This window comes from Oncorhynchus tshawytscha, linkage group LG12 (assembly GCF_018296145.1).
Source record: "Oncorhynchus tshawytscha isolate Ot180627B linkage group LG12, Otsh_v2.0, whole genome shotgun sequence".
NCBI lineage: Eukaryota > Metazoa > Chordata > Actinopteri > Salmoniformes > Salmonidae > Oncorhynchus > Oncorhynchus tshawytscha.
Window position 1 is genome coordinate 43,950,758 of NC_056440.1, and position 24,666 is coordinate 43,975,423.

Below are 24,666 nucleotides of genomic sequence, written 5' to 3' on the forward strand. Positions count from 1 at the left end.
TCTAATGTGAAGTGAGTGAGGTAATGTTACTGACAAATGTTAAAAGGCCACTTCAGGAGAAACTACTGGCCTTACACTGAACAGTGGCATTATGACTCATGGTAAAATATTATAATTATGCTATCCTTTCTATACCCCAGCATTACTCAACAATTATGAGTAATTTAGCCTGAGACACACTGCCACTCTGAGCAACCATCATCCAACCAATAACCTGCCTACTAAGTCGTAAGACACTCCTGCTCACTAATCTCTCCACTGGCCGATTGACTGTGAGGTGAGTTGTGGAACTCAACACACCGCATTCCGTTGTCTTACACCATTGCGGCTGCCTCCATGAAGGAGAATACCAGAGATAGCGAAAAAGAAAAGTGGGGGGAGTAAGGCTAAGCCATGATTTACATAACTGAGGTTCCGGAGGCCTCACTGTTATGCTGACCACAAGACCCTGTTAATACAATAAACAGCTGCATGCCGAGAGATTGTTGCCCTTTTCATTTTTCATTCAGTGTTTATTTCCCTATGACCCCCATGTCTGTCTGGACATCTGTTCAGCTGGACTGACTGACCGAGTTGAGGTGGTCCAGGCACTAAGCTGCAGTCTGTCAACGGATGTGGGAGGGAGGACCCACAGAGGAATTCGCAAGCTAGCTAGGGGGATAGGGAAACAATAACAAAAAAGAGGTCCCTTGATAGGTCTGGAAGGGTGGACATGGAATATATATACCTGTTTACTATTATTTAATCCAACGACTTGATTAAAAGTCATGGTATTTATTTGTTTTTTGAGCTTTGTAACTACAGTGTATGATCATGTAAAAATCTGACAATAGGCTGATACTCAGGGGCTTCTGTCATTTTTGAAGGGTCTTTTTAAATAGCCTACATGATTCTTGCTTGGTCTAAGGTTTTTTTTTTTAAATACGCTAAAGTGGTCTATATATAGTCAAATGTTGTGATGATTTTAATTAAGGCCAGACAACACACCCTAATAAGGTCATTTTCTCCCTTAATCATATCACAATCAACCTTTACCAGTTGAATGTGGACACAAATGTTTAACTTTTTTGTATTACAATTCATTTGAAATAGTGTATGTAAAATATGCAAATGATGTGATTCCTCATTAAATATGTGCATATTTGTAGATCACACAAAATAAAAATAAAACATTCTGAACACTGGACGAAGTCAGCCTAAATATTTTGGTTTCATTTTGTTAAGGTACTCTAGGACTGAATGTATACATAGCAGATTGTGGATAAATAGGTTTTTCAATCTTTCCAGCAGTAAAATACTAAAGAAAGGTATGTAAAAATGCATTTTTGGTGTATCTTTTAGAAGACAAATGTCATCCCCAAAATGTTTAGGACTACATATCAACAATACTCTATGCACGTCTGGAGACTATGTCTAAGGATAACCACACACAATTTGGTGAATGCAGAATGCAGAAAAAGTTGTTGGCATGTGGGGAGAGTGTTTGGGAAGAGACTTTCGGTAAATGGCCGTTATAAAGACTGACTTTAGACTACCAAACACCTATTTAGACCCAATCACCATCTCTTCAAAGTACGTTGCTACATACAGTATAGTCCAGTTTGTAAAATTCTCTATGAAATGGGTTTTTGAATTGTGTGATTCAATTATGGGAATAATGAATGTCCAGTGGTGTTTGAAATTATTAACACCCTTGATAGAGATGAGCAATAATCACTGTAAAATTAAATAAATAGCTCATATACTGAGCTACATTTGTATTGTTTGTTCCAATATACAATTATACGACATGAATACTCAGGGATTTTGTTTAACAATTAATACATTTTTTTCTCAAAAATTATTGACACCCCTAAAGATTCTTATAAATAGATTAGTCAAAATTGGTATTTGGTCCGATATTGCTAGCACGTAATGACTACATCAAGCTTGTGACTACAAATTTGTTGGATACATTTACGGTTAGTTTTGGTTGTGTTCCAGATACTTTTGTGCCCAATGTAAATAATCCATTGTGTCATTTTGAAGTCACTTTTATTGTAAATAAGAATATAATATGTTTCTAAACACTTCTACATTGATGTGGATGCTACGATGATTGTGGATAATCCTGAATGAATCGTTAACAATGATGAGTGAGAAAGTTACAGAGATTCAATGATCATACCACCAAGACATGCTAACCTCTCACTATTACCAATAACATTTGGTTGTTACCACTCAATCCATTCTAGCAGCAGGCTACACAGAGAATGGAACAGCTGGATAGTGGAAATAGCTTGATTCGCACAAAATGGAATATAACGTTGCAGACCATTTCATGTGTACAATCGTCTAAAGACCTGTATCACTCTACTGAGAGTGTTCCCATTTCTAAAATGATGCATTTTGGGTATTCTTTGAGCATATGTCCATGTTTTTTTCAGAGCCCATGTACTGCACAACGAGAATGAGTAAATGAATCACTGGTGAAAGTGAAATAAATAAAAAGTGCCTGGATCCTTAAATTACAGCGCATTCAGAAAGTTGTCAGAACCATTGACTTTTTCCACATTTTGTTACATTACAGCTTTATTCTAAAATGTATTTAATAGTTTTCTCCCTCATCAATCTACACCCATAATGACAAAGCAAAATGTATATAAATGTATATTCCATTTTTTTACTGATATATAACATTTACGTAAGTATTCAGACCCTTTACTCAGCACTTTGTTGAAGCACCTTTGGCGGCGATTACAGTCTTGAGTTGTCTTGGGTATGAGGCTCCAAGCTTGGCACACCTGCATTTGGGGAGTTTCTCCCATTCTTCTCTGCTGATCCTCTCAAGCTCTTGGCATTCAGGCCAAAGGTTCAATCTTGGTTTCATCAGACCAGAGAGTCTTGATTATCATGGTCTGAGAGTCCTTTAGGTGCCTTTTGACAAACTTCAAGCAGGCTGTCATGTGCCTTTTACTGAGGAGTGGCTTCCGTCTGGCCAATCTACCATAAAGGCTGCAGAGATGGTTTTCCTTCTGTAAGTTTCTCCCATCTCCACAGAGGAACTCTGGAGCTCTGTCACCTCGTGAAGGGGTCTGAATACCTTCCAAATGCACTGTAACATCCCATTTACATAAAAGATAGAGATTTGGTTGTGGCACATTAATTCTACAGTATTTTAATGTGTTTGTTTCGGTAATGACAATCATACCGGCTGTATTTCTGTACTTTAAAAGCGATTTTAAAAACATGATTGCTGACATGCAAAACTATTTGGGTCGATATCAACAATTGACTAATGAAAAGCAAATACCAAAAGAACGTTTTTGGTCAGAGTTTTTCTTTAACTTTTTTAGATATTTTTTGGGGTGGGAATGCAATTTGCACCATGTGTGTAGAATCACCCATATACGTAGAGATACAGTGCCTTGCAAAAGTATTCGGCCCGCTTGAACTTTGCGACCTTTTGCCACATTTCAGGCTTCAAACATAAAGATATAAAACTGTATTTTTTTGTGAAGAATCAACAACAAGTGGGACACAATCATGAAGTGGAACGACATTTATTGGATATTTCAAACTTTTCTAACAAATCAAAAACTGAAAAATTGGGCGTGCAAAATTATTCAGCCCCCTTAAGTTAATACTTTGTAGCGCCACCTTTTGCTGCGATTACAGCTATAAGTCGCTTGGGGTATGTCTCTATCAGTTTTGCACATCGAGAGACTGAAATTTTTTCCCATTCCTCCTTGCAAAACAGCTCGAGCTCAGTGAGGTTGGATGGAGAGCATTTGTGAACAGCAGTTTTCAGTTCTTTCCACAGATTCTCGATTGGATTCAGGTCTGGACTTTGACTTGGCCATTCTAACACCTGGATATGTTTATTTTTGAACCATTCCATTGTAGATTTTGCTTTAAGTTTTGGATCATTGTCTTGTTGGAAGACAAATCTCCGTCCCAGTCTCAGGTCTTTTGCAGACTCCATCAGGTTTTCTTCCAGAATGGTCCTGTATTTGGCTCCATCCATCTTCCCATCAATTTTAACCATCTTCCCTGTCCCTGCTGAAGAAAATCAGGCCCAAACCATGATGCTGCCACCACCATGTTTGACAGTGGGGATGGTGTGTTCAGGGTGATGAGCTGTGTTGCTTTTACGCCAAACATAACATTTTGCATTGTTGCCAAAAAGTTCAATTTTGGTTTCATCTGACCAGAGCACCTTCTTCCACATGTTTGGTGTGTCTCCCAGGTGGCTTGTGGCAAACTTTAAACAACACTTTTTATGGATATCTTTAAGAAATGGCTTTCTTCTTGCCACTCTTCCATAAAGGCCAGATTTGTGCAATATACGACTGATTGTTGTCCTATGGACAGAGTCTCCCACCTCAGCTGTAGATCTATGCAGTTCATCCAGAGTGATCATGGGCCTCTTGGCTGCAAAGTGCTGAAAGTTTAGAGGGACGGCCAGGTCTTGGTAGATTTGCAGTGGTCTGATACTCCTTCCATTTCAATATTATCGCTTGCACAGTGCTCCTTGGGATGTTTAAAGCTTGGGAAATATTTTTGTATCCAAATCCGGCTTTAAACTTCTTCACAACAGTATCTCGGACCTGCCTGGTGTGTTCCTTGTTCTTCATGATGCTCTCTGCGCTTTTAACGGACCTCTGAGACTATCACAGTGCAGGTGCATTTATACGGAGACTTGATTACACACAGGTGGATTGTATTTATCATCATTAGTCATTTAGGTCAACATTGGATCATTCAGAGATCCTCACTGAACTTCTGGAGAGAGTCTGCTGCACTGAAAGTAAAGGGGCTGAATAATTTTGCACGCCCAATTTTTCAGTTTTTGATTTGTTAAAAAAGTTTGAAATATCCAATAAATGTCGTTCCACTTCATGATTGTGTCCCACTTGTTGTTGATTCTTCATAAAAAAATACTGTCACGCCCTGGTCTAAGTATTTTTATTTTTTTCATGTATTGGGTAAGGCCAGGGTGTGGCATGGGTTTTTTGTATTGTGGTGTGTTTTGTCTTGGGGTTTTGGTGTGTATGTATTGGGATTGTAGCTAGTGGGGTTATCTAGCAAAGTCTATGGCTGTCTGGAGTGGTTCTCAATCAGAGGCAGGTGTTTATCATTGTCTCTGATTGGGAACCATATTTAGGCAGCCATATTCTTTGAGTTTGTCGTGGGTGATTGTCCTTAGTGTCGTTGTTCCTATCTCTTTATTTATTTACACAAGTATAGGCTGTTTTGGTTTTCGTTACGTTCTTTGTTTTATAGTGTTTTGTGTTTATTCGTGTTTCACGTTGTTCATTAAACATGGATCGCAATCTACACGCTGCATTTTGGTCCGACTATCCTTCACACCTAGAAAACCGTTAACAGAATCACCCACCACCAACGGACCAAGCAGCGTGTCAACAGGCAGGAGCAGCCCAAAGAGGAAATGCGCTATAAAGATTTCTGGACATGGGAGGAAATCCTAAACGGAGAAGGACCCTGGGCTCAGCTTGGAGAATATCGCCGCCCCAAAGAAGAACTGGAGGCGGCGAAAGCGGAGAGGCGCCGGTATGAGGAGGCAGCACGGCGACTCGGAAGGAAGCCTGAGAGTCAGCCCCAAAAATGTCTTGGGGCTCAGGGAGAGTGTGGCAGAGTCAGGAGTCAGACCTGAGCCAACTCTCCCTGTTTATCGTGAGGAGCCAAGGAGGAGACCAGAACCAGAGCCGGTGTTGGAGGTGAGCGAAACAGAGACTGTGAAGGAGTTAATGGGGAAATTGGAGGAGAGAGAAATGAGGGAGTTGCTGTGTTGGTGCTTTTTGCATGGAATTTGCCTGACGGAACGTGTCGGGGATTTGATGGCACCTGGGTTAGCGCTCCATACTCGTCCTGAGGTGCGTGTTAGTCGGCTGGTGAAGTTGGTGCCAGCCTCACGCACCAGGCCTCCTGTGGACATCCCTACCTTGCACGTCCTGTGCCAGCACTGCTCTCAAGATCTCCAGTACGCCTTCACGGTCTAGCCCATCCTGTGCCACCTCCACACTCCAGCCCTCCGGTAGCAGCTCCCCGCACCAGGCTTCCTGTGCGTGTTCTCGGTTCAGTACCACCAGTACCAGCACCACGCATCAGGCCTACAGTGCGCCTCGCCTCTCCAGCGCTGCCGGAGACTTTCTCCTCTCCTGCGCTGCCGGAGTCTCCCGTCTGTTCAGTGCTGCCGGAGCATTTCTCCTCTACAGCGCTGCTGGAGTCTCCCGCCTGTTCAGCGCAGCCAGAGCCTCTCTCCTCTCCTGCGCTGCCGGAGTCTCCCGCCTGTTCAGCGCAGCCAGAGCTGCCAGCCTGCATGGAGCAGCCAGAGCTGCCAGCCTGCATGGAGCAGCCAGAGCTGCCAGCCGGCATGGAGCAGCCAGAGCTGTCAGTCTGCATAGAGCAGCCAGAGCTGTCAGTCTGCATGGAGCAGCCAGAGCTGCCAGCCCGCATGGAGCAGCCAGAGCTGTCAGTCTGCATGGAGCAGCCAGAGCTGTCAGTCTGCATGGAGCTGCCAGTCTGCAAGGAGCTGCCAGTCTGCAAGGAGCTGCCAGTCTGCACGGAGCTGCCAGTCTGCACGGAGCTGTCAGTCTGCAAGGAGCTGTCAGTCTGCAAGGAGCTGTCAGTCTGTAAGGAGCTGTCAGTCTGTAAGGAGCTGCCAGTCTGCAAGGAGCTGCCAGTCTGCACGGAGCCGCCAGAGCTGCCAGTCTGTAAGAAGCCGCCAGAGCTGTCAGCCTACATGGAGCAGCCAGAGCCGCCAGTCAGCGTGGAGCAGCCAGAGCCGCCAGTCAGCGTGGAGCAGCCAGAGCCGCCAGTCAGCATGGAGCAGCCAGATCTTTCAGTCTGCCAGGATCCGCCAGTCGGCCAGACTCTTCCAGATCCGCCAGTCAGCCAGACTCTTCCAGAACTGCCAGTCAGCCAGACTCTTCCAGAACTGCCAGTCAGCCAGACTCTTCCAGAACTGCCAGTCAGCCAGACTCTTCCAGATCTGCCAGTCAGCCAGACTCTTCCAGAACTGCCAGTCAGCCAGACTCTTCCAGAACTGCCAGTCAGCCAGACTCTTCCAGATCTGCCAGTCAGCCAGACTCTTCCAGATCTGCCAGTCAGCCAGACTCTTCCAGAACTGCCAGTCAGCCAGACTCTTCCAGATCTCCCAGTCAACCAGACTCTTCCAGATCTCCCAGTCAACCAGACTCTTCCAGATCTGCCAGTCAACCAGACTCTTCCAGATCTGCCAGTCAACCAGACTCTTCCAGATCTGCCAGTCAACCGGACTCTTCCAGAACCGCCAGTCAGCCGGGATCTGCCAGAACTGCCAGTCGGCCAGGATCTACCAGTCGGCCAGGATCTGCCAGTCGGCCAGGATCTGCCAGTCGGCCAGGATCTGCCAGTCGGCCAGGATCCGCCAGTCGGCCAGGATCCGCCAGTCGGCCAGGATCCGCCAGTCAGCCAGGATCTGCCAGTCAGCCAGGATCTGCCAGTCAGCCAGGATCTGCTGAAACCACCAGCCATCCAGGATCTGGTAGATCTACCTACCTGCCTGAGCTTCCTCTCACTCCCGAGCTTCCTCTCACTCCCGAGCTTTCTCTCACTCCCAAGCTTTCTCTCACTCCCGAGCTTTCTCTCACTCCCGAGCTTTCTCTCACTCCCGAGCTTTCTCTCACTCCCAAGCTTCCCCTCAGTCCAGTGGGTTTCTGGGTGAGGACTACTAGGCCATGGTCGGCGGCGAGGGTGGACTATCCAGGGACGCGAGGAGAGGGGACTAAGACATTGACTGAGTGGGTTCCACGTCCCGCGCCGGAGCCGCCACCATGGACAGACGCCCACCCGGACCCTCCCTATTGTTTTGAGGTGCGTTCGGGAGTCCGCACCTTAGGGGGGGGAGGTTCTGTCACGCCCTGGTCTAAGTATTTTGTGTTTTTCTTCATGTATTGGGTCAGGCCAGGGTGTGGCATGGGGTTTTTGTATTGTGGTGTGTTTTGTCTTGGGGTTTTGGTGTGTATGTATTGGGATTGTAGCTAGTGGGGTTATCTAGCAAAGTCTATGGCTGTCTGGAGTGGTTCTCAATCAGAGGCAGGTGTTTATCGTTGTCTCTGATTGGGAACCATATTTAGGCAGCCATATTCTTTGAGTTTGTCGTGGGTGATTGTCCTTAGTGTCGTTGTTCCTATCTCTTTATTTATTTACACAAGTATAGGCTGTTTTGGTTTTCGTTACGTTCTTTGTTTTGTAGTGTTTTGTGTTTATTCGTGTTTCACGTTGTTCATTAAACATGGATCGCAATCTACACGCTGCATTTTGGTCCGACTATCCTTCACACCTAGAAAACCGTAACAAATACAGTTTTATATATTTATGTTTGAAGCCTGAAATGTGGCAAAAGGTCGCAAAGTTCAAGGGGGCCGAATACTTTCGCAAGGCACTGTACATGATAAACTAGATAGCTAACTGTGATGTCACCCATGAAGATGTGTTCAATCATCTAGCATAGTTAGCACCCATGCTAAATCAGAACACTGTTAGCGTATTCCAAAAGAGGAGAGCTTCACCATTTGCAAAGCCAAAAAACTATAAATATTATAGCTAAAATTATGATTGGTGTAAGCTTTGGAAAAAACCTGATGAGATATGTTCCATAAAGGTACTGAAATGAACGACAACCAAACCAGATGCTGATGTAGCAACGTCTCTATGCGTATGTCTGTGTGTGTGTGAGAGAGAAAGAGAGAGCAGCACATGCATTCTCCTTGGCTGAGAGTCAAAACCCCCACTTCAGGACCCTGGACAGCACATGGTCTTACTGTATCTGCCAAAAAACCCTCTACTGTACATTCATGTGCATTGGCGGAGAGCTGCAGCACAGTATGCTATAAGTGTTAACACATGCCTATGTTACAGACAACCACTCTCTGTCACATAGGGCCTAGGCCTAAACATAAAGAGCTGTTCTCCACAGTAAAACCAAAACATGTACTGTGCATATGTTTTCAATAAGCTTTTTGACAAGTCAACAGTTTGAAAGTGATCAAGTTGAAGTCACACCCCAGTAACAGTAACCTAACACATCCGACCTCCTACCAGAGCAGACATAAAGGATCCCAGGCAGGGGCTGATCTGAAGAACTAGTCCTTATGCACCATATTACTATGTAATAGGCCTAATCCTAATACAGAAAGTACTGGTCTTTCCAGGTGACATACAGCAAACTTTATCTACCGCAATTAACTCATGCAGACAAGATTACTGTCAGGAAAAGAGACCATCTGGAGAGATACTTGGAGTTTGACCTTCATATAACAAACTTTATATAGGTCACTGAACTCTGAATTGTTACAGAGCAACGTTTACCTAAAATGTCTAGCCTATATCATATAATATAGTGAACAAGAGGTATTATTCTTACCTGACTCGTTTTGCTTCTGCTCGTCGGCATTGATGTTGATAACTTGGATGGGGAGTCCATCTGGGCCCACAGTGGCTGGAGCGCTGGTGGAGGTCAAGGGAGCAAATGAGAAGTACTCTGTATCGATGTCTGTGGTGGTGTCCTGGACTTCAGTCAAGGTTTCACTGAGGGACTCAGGAAAGTGAGTGTTGGACTCTTCAATGACCTGATCACCTGAGCTCACATCCTCAGCTGACGTCTCACTGTCGATGAGAATGGCGGCTGCTGTTGGGTTCACTGAGGAAGGTTCCTTAGAGGTCACGGTTGCATGTGAAGTGGTGGTAGTGGGATCACTTGGTGGGTCCTGTGTTTGACTCGCATCCTCCTTGTACAGAATGGCTGGTGTCTCTACATCATGAGGAAGAGGTTTCTGTGTGGGCTCAGCTTTAGAAGCGCCTTCTGTCTCAGCCGGGTGAGTGACAACTTGTATGATTGAGTATTGGGATGAGGGTGTGGTCGGGGCATCAGTTGCTGAGCCATCTAAAGGCTTTGATGATGACGTTGTTGATATTGCTGATCTTGTACCTCCTGATTGTGTTGGGGTGGTGGTCTCCATGCCGGTGTTGGGCTCTGTATCACACACGATGGTGGTAATCATGGTTGTTTCATCCATTACAGTGGTGGAAGAGGTGCTTGTTGAGGGATCGTCATGCACCGCTTGGGTTGGCGGAACGGGTGGGGTACCCTCTACAAATCCTGCAGTTCCAATCTCATCAACATAGTCTGGGGAGGGGGTCGATGAATGAAGGCCGTCAGAGTATGGCTCTCTTTCTGGGTACACTGTCGTGCCAGCGGGACTTGATGAATCAGTCTGGGGGCTAAGTGTGCTTCTGTCCTCAGTGTTTACTGCCACTGTAGATGATGACCTTGGTGTAGGTGACAAGGTGACTGCAGCAGTGGAGCCCAGGTCAACAATGGTTTCGGGACCCATTCCACTGCCCTCCACATCTTCAGTGAATAAGGTCACAACCATACTGGGAGTGACAGTGGATATTGTGGGTGGGGTAGTTTCAGTGATGACTGCATTAGGGGAAATCTCAAGGACCTCTGCTGTTGTGGGTGGGGCCGTGACCTCGACTTCCCTATGATCAAAGGGTTGAGAAGTAGTTCCACTTACAGACTCATCTGGAGTGGCGGAGGCCATCACCATTGTGGAATCGTCTGCGGTTTCAAGAGTGGAGGGCTGTTCAGTTACACGTAGACTGGACTCATATGTAGTGTCCTCAGTACTAACAGGTTCATCTTTAGTTTTCTCAGTGGTGATTGGTTCAGTTGGTTCGGTTGTCAAAACTGATTGGGCGTCTATCAGGTCAGAGGAAATCTCTGCGTTTCCGTGAGCAAACATGGGTTCTGTGCTTGGAGAGGCCTCTAGAAGAATGTCAGGCTGAACTGTGCCCACTTCTATCACATAGTGATTCTCTGGTTCTTCTATGGGCTCAGCCAATCTCTCCCCAGACACTGTGCTCGATGGCTGGTCCACGGCGATATCTACGGACACTTCAGGTGTGGCATCTTCTACCTGGATGACTGCAGTGGCCTGAGGTGGAGCAGGGAAGGTAGAATCACTAGGATGTGGACTTCCTGTTGTGGGTGTAGCTTGGAACGTGTCTCCACGGGGAGGGACCGACTCCACATGGCTTGGGCTTTCCTCAAAGTCATCAACATTGTAATCGGGGAAGGATGTTGTCGTGAAAATGTCACCTTCTTGTTTTGCAGCGGCAGTGGTGTGTGGCGAGGTCACCTCCTCAAGATCGCCTTCATGTGTTCCCGGGGTGGGGAGAGGCGATACCATGCTGGTTGAGAACATAGACGAAGGGGCCGCTGTTTCTGCTGATTCTCCGGTCTCTGAAACAAGTTCAAAACTTGGGGTCTGAGTAGTGCTGCCTCTGTCCTGGGGAGAGAGAGATGTGGTGGGACCAATGGCAGATGTGGCCAGAATGGGGGGGGATGTAGTAGCACCCTCCACAGACACTTCCACCCACGTCATCTGATTTATCCCCTTCTTCCTAGCTGAGGATAGAGAAAGATAAATAAAGTGTATTACTGTCAAATAAATCCCCAGACAAAAAAAACAGCAGACCAAAATAAGCAATGACCAGCATAGGAAAATTTGGCCAGGCCCAAAAATACTTTGTTACATAAGATCAGAGTGATTAATAGACGGTAAATTAATATCCCAGCGTTTTATTTTTGGACCACATAACTATTTAATCTGGGATCTTTCATTCTATTTTCAAACTATCCAGTTCCTGTCTGAGGCTCCTTGGCTGGCACCAGAATGGCACGTTTGTCTTGGCTATACCTTGCCAACTCACTCAGTCCACCAGGTTTCACACAGCACTACCCACTCACAATGCAACACACACACTGGTATATGGCACAACGCCAGTATAGACTTCAGTATGAACCCTAGAGTGAGAAGTAGTCTTTAGAAATAACATGACACTTAGAGAGACATCATTGTCTTGTGGGACTTACCCACAAAGCTTTGACAGCTACTGTTTCTACCCCTGGTCCAACCATAAATTCACCCTCACTCTCTAAGAACTAATTATATAATTCTGAAATGGTATGGAGGGGACTCTCTGCAGCATCGGTTTTGGAAGGAGTTTCACAGTATCCACCCCCAGAGGCTTGTGACCATAACAAGGGTGGACATTACCAAGCAATGGTCATAAACTGTGTCTTGAAGTCCAATATTATCATGTTGATCCACTCTGAACGTTCTTTTTCCCCCATTCCCACCACTAACACGGGCTAATTTACCTCGCTAAAGCAGATAATGTCGGTGAGGTCATTTTCAAAGCTTTCTATTTCGGTGCACACGTTGAACATTCCTTTTACATGTCCTACTGTGTCTACGGGCATTCACGGGGCCATTTAAGAGTCAATTTAACAGCATATAAACTTTTCGGCATCTTCTGGTATGGTTTTGTGGAGTGGCCCTGAGTCTTGTCTTCTGGTCTCTTCCATGCCTGTGTTCCCACAGTCTCTGTGTTTACTAGTGTTTCCCTCCCTGTGGTCCTGCTCCTGACTTTTATATTTATTTGTATTCGTGGTCACTTGGGCTGCTACTCCAATATTCATATTAAATAGACTAATCATAATTATGATCCCTCCCTATAAGTTACAGCACTGTATGAATAACAGAGGTTAAGCTGCTAAGAGACCAAGACTGAATTCCTCCCAGACTCCTCTGTGACTGGATCAAAGCTTGATTGTTCAGAAGGCACATCCTTGCTTGTTCTCACCCTGTCCCAATGTCTGACCCACTCGCACTCTCCACTCGCACTCTCTCTCACCCTCTCTCTCTCTCTCCCTCTCTCATATACCGTACAGACACAGGCAGACAGTGTGACAGTTTCAGTATCCTCTCCTCGGTGGCGCGACACAGACTGCGTAAAGCAGAGAGCAACTGTTCAGCACTACGTACATGCCCTCCTTCTCCACGCGGCTATCTCTAATGTAAGGTTTGAGAAACTTTTTTCACTAACAGTATAAATAGACCCTGGTCTATAAGAAAGCAGAGGGAGTGCATTATCTCACGGATGTTTGTGTGCGGTCACTTTTACTGGGGCCTTTGTTTTCTCCAGTCCAGGGACCAATTATCCCTCCATTTTCCTCCTCTGCCACTCTTTCATCTAACTGACTAATGTTTATACAACATCTTCTTTGGTGTTTTTGTGTTCCTGCAAGGGGAAATTGTGAAGAATTCCAGCCAATGGAAAAGGGGTTACTTGAAAAGCACTTAGGTGAGAACAAAACCAAAAAAAGCACAGAGAGCGCTAAAATGGAATACACAAAGCGGGAGGTCAGGGTGCCCTGTTTGTGTGACCTCCTAACCCTGTGGGGACTTATCACACGGAGAGCTAGCGTCTCTCAGGGAGACCCAATAGCCTGGTAGGGGGCAGCTTATCTCGCTGACCCTCTTTTAAAAAGATGGAAAGGCCAGGTCAGAGGTCACCGAGGCTGACTGGCTTTAGAAGTCCGGCCAGTAGCTTCGTCCATTAACCTAACGTCTGCTCCGATAACTACCAAGTGAGAGCGATGGAAAAGGGGAAACTCTGACAGCCGAAACAATCTGAAAGAGGAGGAAAGAGAGAGAGAGAGGCTGACAGGTGCTGTATCCGCACTTTTAGTCACACGGATATAGTCATGTTTAGGTGCAGTTTATCTAACTTCGATCAGATAAGTACAGTGCCTTCAGAAAGTAATCATACCCCTTGATTTATTTATTTTTTTAAATTGGGGGTGGATCAGCTTTAATGGATTGTGGCTTCTATCAATGTAATTGTCTGCATCATTTCTAATCCCCTATACATATGTTTTTTATTAGTAAATTATTATTTCCATCTTTATTATTTTCCCCCTTAACCTACCACTCCTCCCCTAATTGGAGTAAACTAATTAAATATATTTTCCTTTATTTTGTTGTGTGACACCCTGAATTCAAAATTGATTAAATCAAAACATTTTCACCCATCTACACACAATGCCAGATAATTACAAAGTGAAAACCCATTTTTAGACATTTTTTGACATTTATTGAAGTATTCATACCCTTGTGCATGATTTGCCCATTATTATTTTCAAAATTCTCCAAGCTCTGTCAAATTGATTGTTGATCATTGCTAGACAACCATTTTCAGGTCTTGCCATAGATTTTCAAGTAGATTTAAGTCAAAACTGTAAGTCGGCCACTTAGGAACATTTGTTGGAGTTGCTTACCAAGAAGGCAGTGTAGATGTGGCCTTGTGTTTTAGGTTATGGTTCTGCTGAAAGGTGAATTCATCTGCCAGTGTCTGGTGGAAAGCAGACTGAAACAGGTTTTCCTTTAGGATTTTGCCCGTGTTTAGTTCCATTCCATTTCTTATTTATTCTGAAAAAATCCCCAGTCCTTAATGATTAGAAGCATACCCATACCATAGTGCAGCCACCACTATGCTTGAAAATATGAAGAGTGGTATTGGGTAATGTGTTGTCTTGGATTTGCCCCAAACATAACACTTTGTATTCAGGACAACAAGTTAATTGCTTTGCCACATTTTTTGCAGTATTACTTTAGCACGTTGTTGCAAATACGATGCATGTTTAGGAATAGGTTTGTTCTTTGCAGGCTTCCTATTTTTTCCCCTGTCAATTGGGTTAGTATTGTGGAGTATTGTGGAGTAATTGGCATTTTACCTATGTTGTTGCCTTACAACCTGGAATTAAAATAGATTTTGGGGGGGGTTGCATCATTTGATTTACACAACATGCCTACCACTTAGAATTTTTTTTGTGTGTGTAAAACAAACAAGAAATAAGACTAAAAAACTGAAAACATGATCGTGCATAACTTTTCACCCCCCCAAAGTCAATACTTTGTAGAGCCACCTTTTGCAGCAATTACAGCTGCAAGTATCTTGGGATATGTCTCTATAGGTATGGCACATCTAGCCACTGGGATTTTTGCCCAATCATCAAGGCAAAACTGCTCCAGCTCCTTCAAGTTGGATGGGTTCCGCTGGTGTACAGCAATCTGTAAGTCATACCACAGATTCTCAATTGGATTGAGGTCTGGGCTTTGACTAGGCCATTCCAAGACATTTAAATGTTTCCCCTTAAACCACTCGAGTGTTGCTTTAGTAGTATGCTTGGGGTCATTGTCCTGGAAGTTGAACCTCCGTCCCAGTCTCAAATCTCTGGAAGACTGAAACAGGTTTCCCTCAAGAATTTCCCTGTATTTAGCACCATCCATCATTCCTTCAACCCTGACCAGTTTCCCAGTCCCTGCCTATGAAAACATACCCTACAGCATGATGCTGCCACCACCATGCTTCATTGTGGGGATGGTGTTCTCGGGGTGATGGTAGGTGTTGGGTTTGCGCCAGACATTACGTTTTCCTTGATGGCCAAAAAGCTAAATTCTAGTCTCATCTGACCAGAGTATCTTGTTCCATATGTTTGGGGAGTCTCCCACATGCCTTTTGGCGAAGACCAAACATGTTTGCTTATTTCTGGCCACTCTTCCGTAAAGCCCAGCTCTGTGGAGTGTACAGCTTAAAGTGATCCTATGGACAGATACACCAATCTCCGCAGTGGAGCTTTGCAGCTCCTTCAGGGTTATCTCTGATTAAGGCCCTTCTAGCCTGGTCCATGAGTTTTGGTGGGTGGCCCTCTCTTAGCAGGTTTGTTGTGGTGCCATATTCTTTCTATTTTTTTAATAATGGATTTAATGGTGCTCTGTTGGATGTTCAAAGTTTCTGATATTTTTTATAACCCAACCCTGATCTGGACTCCCTGACCTGTTTGGAGAGCTGCTTGGTCTTCATGGTGCCCTTGCTTAGTGGTGCCCCAGAACAGGTTTATATATACTGAGGTCATTTGACACTTAGATAGCACACAGGTGGACTTTATTTAACTAATTATGTGACTTCTGAAGGTAATTGGTTGCACCAGATCTTATTTAGGGGCTTCAGAGCAAAGGAGGTGTATACATATGCACGCACCACTTTTCCATTTTTTGCTTATATATTTTTTTAAACAAGTTATTTTTTTCATTTCACTTCAACAATTTGGACTATTTTGTGTGTGTCCATTACATGAAATCCAAATAAAAATACATTTAACTTACAGGTTGTAACGCAACAAAATAGGAAAAACGCCAAGGGGGATGAATACTTTTGCAAGGCACTGTACAATGTTGTTGATCCATCCTTAGTTTTCTCACATCACAGCCATTATACTCTGTAATGCTTTTAAAGTCAACATTGGCCTCAAGGTGAAATCCCTGAGCGGTCCCTTTCTTCACTGGCAACTGAGTAATTAAGAAAGCCTGTACCTTTGTAGTGACTGAGTTTATTTATACATTATCCAAGGTATCATAAATAACGTCATCATGCTCAAAGGGTTATTTAATGTAAAAAAAATATAAAAAAATTACCCATCTACCAATAGGTACCCTTCCATGCGAGGCATGGAAAAACCTCCCGTGGTCTTTGTGGTTGAATCCATGTTTGAAATTCACTGCTCGAATGAGGGACCTTACAGATAATTGTATGTGTGGGGTACAGAGATGGGGTAGTCATTCATGCAACTTTTTATGTTACTTGTTACGAACATTTTTAGTCCTGAACTTATTTAAGCTTGCCATAACAAAGAGGTTGAATACTCAAGACATTTCAGCTTTTCATTTTTTATTAATTTGTAAAAATTCCACTTTGGAATTTGGGTGGTGTGTGTAGACTTATGACAAAAAGAAATCTACATTTTATCCATTTGAAATCCGGGCTGTAACACAATAAAATGTGGAAAAAGTGAAGGGGTGTGAATAATTCCTAAAGGGACCGTATACTATGAAGTATTTTAACAGCTTATATATTGTATATTTTATGAAGGAGTACGTGACTGTTTTCACTGCTCAACTGCGCCAATTAGGTTATCCAAGGCTAACCACAGAGAAAGGAAACAAAAACACGTGTCCTGCCTTGAAGTACAGTAATACAGGGGATAAACCCGGACAGATAATGATTGTGTCGGACTCTCCAATACACTATTGGTAAATAAATCTTCCATTAGTATCAGATTGAGCTATGCATCGAGTTCAAAGGCAGCATGAGTTTAGAATGATGATTTCACACTCCTGTGAGCCAATCCCAATTTTGGTTCCAGAGGTAACGGGAGGTAAACCCAAAAGCACATGCAGTGAGGTCAGTAATTCACTGTGCTGGGCTACATAGCCTAGCTCTAGCACAAAACGCACAACGCTCTGCATAGGGATGCATTTCATCTGTTTTGTTGACGGTTTCTTCTATAAACAAACAAAAAGAAACACAAAAGTGACCATGCAAATAAACCTGACAGTTGATTCAAGATGAGTTATAGACATTATATTGCAAGAAGGCTGTTTTGTAGATATTTCACTATTTGTGTCAGAGAGGTTGCTGCAAATATGAGTATTGGGGAGGGGTGCAGGAGCTACACCCTTAGAGGGTAACATCACAATTACTCACAGCGCTGGCCTTGAGCAAAAAATACTACACTCTATGAATAGTGTACTCGTAGAGTGCTCTTTCAAATCCAAAATGTAACATTTGCTCATAGACGAGAATAGAACAGTAAAATGCCTATGTATGTTTACCTTTGAAGCAGTATGCTCCCAGCTGGGTGATGGGTTCTGGGAAGCCAGTCTGGTTCCTGTAGCGATACATGGTCCTGACACCCAGCAGACCGCCGCCGCACTGCATTCTGGGTACCGCAACGGGGTGGCGAGCGCTGCCGTCGGCCAGCCAGCCGTAGTCACACCTGTCCAGACCCTGTCTCCAGGCGGAGTGGAGCTGACCCGGCGACGCCAGGACGGCGTTCCTGTTCTCACACTCCTCCTTTGCCTCCTCAAACGTCATCTTATGGGTCACAGGCGCGTAGTACACCTCACCTGAGACAAATAGGGGTTTCATGTAAAAGGCGACTTTCTAGTGACTGAGCATCAGGATGTTTTCATGCAAAGTCTATGTTTGCCATGACTGATCTAGTGTGCTGAAATACTGAACTGTAACTGCTTACACTAACAATAGTGTTAACACTAAGTTATACGTACATTTGAGTTCAGTCCTCACTATTATAAGAATGAGGATTTACCTTTTCATAAACTTCTATGTGACAGTGCTTCAATATATCCAGTCGATATGGATATGGGGGGGGATTACTTATCATTCCAATTTTACCATGGTAGCAGTTGCATAGAGATATAGACCCATAATTACAACCTAGTGTCAATGCTGTGGAGGGCTCTGGGCCCAAACATTCTCATTTGGGACTACAGTGCAGCATTCATTCCATCATCCTGAGGTGGGCTAGCAATGCTGACTATGTGTTTGCACTCACAAAGACAGTCTGTCTATCATGCCATTAGGTCCCCCACCGTGGGTGTGGCAGTCCATAGTTAATGTGGTCAAATTAATCTTTCAAAATGTAGGTTTCCCACTAAATGAAGATGACAACACTTATTGGCTGTGTGCTTAACTTGGACAACATAATCAAACACATCAGAACAGACACCGTACTTGAGCAACTAGATCTGCTCTTCAGCTGCCCCCCCCCCCGTCACACTGCATATAGATCAATACCACTAATACACCACCGTTACACATGCCAATGATATTATCGTACTCCTGGCTGACTGATACAATGATCCAGAATAACATCCCCTTAGCCATATGACCCTCAACCTGATGTGGTGGGGGATATATGTGGGCTAAATGTTGAGTAGCCCAAATATCTTTAATCGCACGCCTGCACTCTTAGAAAACAAGGGTTCCAGAAGGGTTTTTCAGCTGTCCCCATAGGAGAACCCTTTTTGGGTCAAGGTAGAACCCTTTTCCAAAGAGGGTTTTACCTGGAACCAAAAGGGTTCTTCTACCAAGGTTTCTCCTATCGAGACCTACTAAGAACCCTTTTCGGTTTTAGAAAGGGCTTTTCTTTCTAAAAGTGTGCCTTCAGTTTAGCGGCCTGAGGAGTGATGTTAGAGCTTATAAACGAGCAACGAGGCACGCTGCAACTGAGGTTCAATTTGTCATCAGGCTCAGCAAGGAGGATACACAAAGAGAGGATGAAGTGCATTGGCAGCTCTGAAGCTTTTCCTTTATGGTGCCAGCAGCATTTAAAGCTCCCATTATCACACCCGTTTCTGGTGTCTTTTTTTAGAACCTTTTAGAGCCTGGTCCAATGTTGAGAGACTGACAGCTTGTCTCTGTTGATCGCTGTGATTAAGTAAGTTGGTGGTTGAAGATATCCCTCTAGTGGTTTGGGGGCTGTGCTTTGGCAAAGTGGGTGGGGTTATATCCTTCCTGTTTGGCCCTGTCTGGGGGTGTCCTTGGATGGGGCCACAGTGTCTCCTGACCCCTCCTGTCTCAGCCTCCAGTATTTATGCTGCAGTAGTTTATGTGTCGGGCGGTTAGGGTCAGTTTGTTATATCTGGAGTACTTCTCCTGTCCTATTCGGTGTCCTGTGTGAATCTAAGTGTGCGTTCTCTAATTCTCTCCTTCTCTCTTTCTTTCTCTCTCTCGGAGGACCTGAGCCCTAGGACCATGCCCCAGGACTACCTGACCTGATGACTCCTTGCTGTCCCAAGTCCACCTGGCCGTGCTGCTGCTCCAGTTTCAACTGTTCTGCCTTATTATTATTCGACCATGCTGGTCATTTATGAACATTTGAACATCTTGTCCATGTTCTGTTATAATCTCCACCCGGCACAGCCAGAAGAGGACTGGCCACCCCACATAGCCTGGTTCCTCTCTAGGTTTCTTCCTAGGTTTTGGCCTTTCTAGGGAGTTTTTCCTAGCCACCGTGCTTCTACACCTGCATTGCTTGCTGTTTGGGGTTTTAGGCTGGGTTTCTGTACAGCACTTTGAGATATCAGCTGATGTACGAAGGGCTATATAAATTCATTTGATTTGATTTGATTTGATTGTCAGGGGGGAAAAAAACGTTTGGCACTTTGCACTCTTTTACATAGAGTTACTGTACCTTTCACTCATTTCTATTTACAGTCAACAAAACAAGAAGTAGCCCAGTAAATATTTGGAGAGGAAATGCCACACCAGGTGAATTTACTTGCTTACATTAAAATACCAGACAAAGACCTAAATTGTACATTGTCACCTCTTTCCATCTCCAGGTGTATAGAAACTCACTTCTCCCCTAACTAGCATCAGTGTACAGAGCACCTGTGCGTGATTCCATTGGATGTGCTGATCTTGCATAGGTTTTCATTGTATGTATCACTAGGCCAATATGTCCCACATTTTGTTCTCTTACCATTCAGCTTGTCCACATAACAGTACACATCATAGGTCTCTGTGGCCTTTCGGGGTCCATATGTCCTCACCCCAGGCTTCCCCTGCAGGTTTCCATAGCAGCCAGGTCTCGGTCTAGTGATTGGGTATCTAAACATGCAAAGAAAAGACAAGATCATGTAATTGATCTGCAACTGGAAATGTCATTGTGTCAGTCAACCTCACACCATAAAATGATGACAAAGACAAAAGGGACTGCCAGGTGAGTTAGAATACAGCTGGAACTGTCAACTGGCTTGAACAATCTCTGTATATGTGCAGTTCACATTCAGGCCAATGACAACTATGGCAGAGTGGGTAAACCAAACAGTTTTATACTTTAGGCCCTGTAAAAACCAATTACCAGTAACCTAGGAGCCAGTCCTTTTCTGATTAAACCAAAGATGTCTACTTTGTCTTCGACACAAATGGACTAGAATATATAATTGATGGTCATCTTTTTTTTTTTAGGGGGCATAGATCAGCTTAGTAGTGCAGATATATTGTAGCTTCCATCAATTTAATTGTCTACATCATTTCCAATTCCGAGCATGAAAAAATATTTATATACATATATTTTTTTTAATATATTTTCCTTTCTTATTTTCCCCTAACCCTACCACCCCTCCGATAATTTGGGTAAACGAATGGACAACAACACTTAAGCTTCTACTTCCAGCTTAAACATACTATATACATTTATGGACACAATGTATTTTAAAATAGTTGTCCTTTGTTTGTTTTAATCCCGTCCTTCGGCTACCATCAACCCCTCCCATCTATCTCTGAAGACTGTCCAGTTGTATATCTATTTTGCCATATATTTTTAACCGTGCTGTTTATCAAAGATTCTGAACCTACATACATTTTACAGACACAGTATATTTTTTATAAGTAATCTTCTTGTTTTTTTTTATCCCACCCTTCAACTTCACAACCCCTCCCATCTATCTCGTAACACCATCCATTTTTTATTTTTTATTTGACATGTATTTTTCAGCTGTGATGTTTCACAAAAGTTCCGAGCCTTTCTATTCTCATAGTTTCTCCGTATTGTTAATTAAAGAAAAACATAAATGCTAACAGATTTGTTATGTTATTGATCGATTGACTATGACTTTTCAAATCACCCAGAAATGTTACCCGCAGAGTTATCACCAGGTAAATGTTGCACTTCTTCAAACAGTCCTGGACCTGCGACCAAAAACAAGCTACATATGGACAGTACCAAAACAAAATGATCTAATAATTTGGTCTCTTCGCAGCAAATCTGCAAAGCTGGGATGGTTGTATCCCCATATATATATATATATATATATATATATATATATATATATATATAACATTCTATTGGTTCCAAGAATTTAGCATAATCATTTAAATTGAAAAATTATACGTTTTGAATCCAGCGTTGTTTTGCCTATCAGTTCATAAACCATGTGGCATGGAATCGCTACATTGAAAATCTCTTCCCAACTATTTCGCAATATCTATGGCACAGCTGTCAATTTTTTGGTCCTTAAATAAAACTGGTATACTTTTTTATTTATCGCAGTTTTCTTTCACTAATTCTGGTCTTTTAATGCAGGGCCAAAAGATAAGTTCCTTACTTTTTCCCCTTTCTACTTGCCTCTTCTATTTTTGCAGTAATACTGCAATTGGTTGGTTGTAAATTTGAGTAGAGCAGACATTTCCATATATTTTTGTTAGCTGCGTGTGTGACATTACTCCACCGGTCCTATTTATGATATAATTGAATGTTTCTTTGTCAATTAGTATATTTGAGCTTAACCACAATATTTGTTCTGTCTTTTCTGGTGGATTAAACTGAAATCGCAACCACCTTTCTATTTCTTGTTTTAGAAATAGCGATATTTTGGAGATGATTTCTTTTCTTTTTTACCTAACTGACAGATCTGCGATCCAACCTGCATCGCAGTGGTCAAAGCCGTCCTCATACGCTGACTTCAGCTGGTCAGGCGTGGCAATGGAGGCTCCTATGGTTTGGCAGGCCTGGACAGCACTCTCATAGTTCATGGTGTACCTGCTGGTGCTTGCCCGGTAGTGAAACACAACACCTGGGAACAAACACATACATACATGAAGACAAATGAGGTCCTGTGTAAAAAAAAAAAAAGTAAAAGAGTACAACTGAATCAGGGGTAAATGTCTAAAAGCCTTGGTCACGTTGGCAGTTTGAAGTGACTCAGATCAACATTTTTGCATATCCAATTCGAATCTGTTCTTTTTCCTGCAGTCTGAACAGACAAAAATAGGATATTTCAAGCCACATTTCAAACCACCTTCGTAGATGATTTGAAGTCAGATACAAATCTGATTCTGTCCATGGCAGGCATTGTTGTCACCTTAGCTTGCTACATAACTTCTGAGATATCAGCCTGCACTACTGCCCACTCACTCGCCATTACTATGACACCTAGCATAGCCATGTCAGCAAATTACTTCTCTCTGAACACACACAAATCCGATTTGGTTACTTGTAACTTGCTGATTGTACAGTCAGTATTCCCAAACGGATTTGAAAAACAAAAACAATTTGAGCATTAAGGCCTGCAGTGTGAACAAGGCTAAATAGCACACGTGTGAAATAAATCAGGGTCTACATTTCTTGTGATGATACAGTATATTACAATTTAGTGGAAGATTACTAGAATCCTCGGCAATGACCACAAGATAACTCTGGATGATTTAAAGACAATGCCATGGCCCTGACTTCCCATATTTGTGTAAGCTGACTGACTGATGCCTTGATTATAATTGATACGAGTTGGAGAGATGAGCGGTTGGGTCTCTGTGAAAGCCAAAGCTATCCCATGTCAACCCATACCTGTTTTCAACATATCCCAAATTGGAGCTATGTCTCCCAGATAAAGTAACTCCCAAAATAAAGATGGGGGAATAGAGGCTTATTAAGTTAAGATTTACACCACAGTTCCCTACACAGTTAAATGATAGTGCCGCGGTAATCAGCGGTAATCAGTCTGGTAATATGAGACTACGGTGCAGATTTCATAGCTATGGAATTGTTCTACCCAATTTGGAACATGGACTATAAACAGCAAGGTTAAACTTTTATGGTAACACCTTATCGATGACTGACCGTAATGTGTGTGTCTTTGCTCTGATCATGCAGTTGTCCTGATGAGAAGACTCAACGAGCCCATCCACTACGCACTGTTTACAATCAAAACGGCCTTGAAGAAAACCCATACGAGATACATCTCTAGTGAGAATGTACACAAAATGCAGGAAACCCCTAGTCTCCAGTCAACACACGTGCTCCTTCATTTCATCTTTACTGATTGGCACACTGAGGGAAAGTGCTTTGATTTGTCACTCAAACGTATCCGCCACCGCCCACTACATTCAAAGCTTGGCTCATTAACTTCGGAAGTGTTCATATTTTTCCAACATGAACTTACCAGGGTGTCAATGTGCCGAGAGGATTTTTGCTCCAGCATAAGGGAACGAGCAGAGAAACTCACTATACTTATAACTGTAAATGTTTTGAGCGTGGATTAAATAAGCATCAGCAAAACCGTTAATGCCAAATATAAGCGTCATGACAACAACAAAAAATCCATAGCACACAAGACTGAACTAGGCATACTATTATAAGGTTAACCTTCACTCGACCTCTTATACATTTTAGAGAGGCGTAAATAACAGTGGTGAAAAGAGACAGAAAACAAAACAGATGACACCAACCGTTGACATTGAGGTTGACCGTGTCCTGTGTGTCCTCGATGCCGTACATGACCTCGCAGCGGTAGGTGCCGGCATCGCTGGCTCGGAGCTTCACCATGGTCAGAGAAGAATCCCCCACATCCTCTGGGTGGCTGGGCACCGACACACGGTTCCTGTAGGTGGAGCCTATTTTAATCTTGCCATTTTGGGCCACCAGCACTGTGGATTCCTTTTCCCCTTCAATTTTCGTCCATTTGATGCGCAGGTAGTCGGTGCTGGGGGTGGTGCCATTGGCGTTGATGGTGGGCATGGTAGTGGGTATGGTGGAGAAGTGGCACGGCAAAACTACCTTCCCCGAGAGGGAGCCACTCACGGGCCTCGCCATGGTTAATGTGTTGGAGACTGGGAAACAAAACACAAAAAGTCTAGGTAAGGCAGTCAAAATAGATAGGATACTGAACATGTGCATGTTTTTTCACAACCAATGGAATCAGAGAATATCAATGTTAGCTGTGGGCACAGTACCAGCATGGGTGATACTGGACAACAACAAAAAACACAATATGTTGATTCAAGTTTGTCCCCTTTGACCACACTACCTACGTTTTTATTCTATGTGTTTATGTTGTCTGTGACAAGATCTTAATAAAAAGTAAAACCTTCTATTCAAAGTTTAAATCAGTCTTTATAGAGGTT

At 43.5% G+C, this 24,666-nt stretch overlaps 1 protein-coding gene across 1 annotated transcript in view; it reads right to left on the bottom strand.

Annotated features, from left to right (window-relative positions):
• vcana (versican a) overlaps positions 1 to 24,364 on the bottom strand; it is a 60,352-nt gene extending 35,988 nt beyond the window's left edge. Inside the window, exons 1-4 of the mRNA XM_024439546.1 lie at positions 23,992 to 24,364; positions 22,166 to 22,340; positions 20,246 to 20,373; positions 17,571 to 17,864 (exon numbers count right to left, since the gene is read on the bottom strand). Coding sequence (XP_024295314.1) covers positions 17,571 to 17,864; positions 20,246 to 20,373; positions 22,166 to 22,340; positions 23,992 to 24,355 — 961 coding nt within the window. The 5' untranslated portion in view covers positions 24,356 to 24,364. The remainder of the gene's footprint in view (positions 1 to 17,570; positions 17,865 to 20,245; positions 20,374 to 22,165; positions 22,341 to 23,991) is intronic.
• Positions 24,365 to 24,666: the final 302 nt, after the last annotated feature.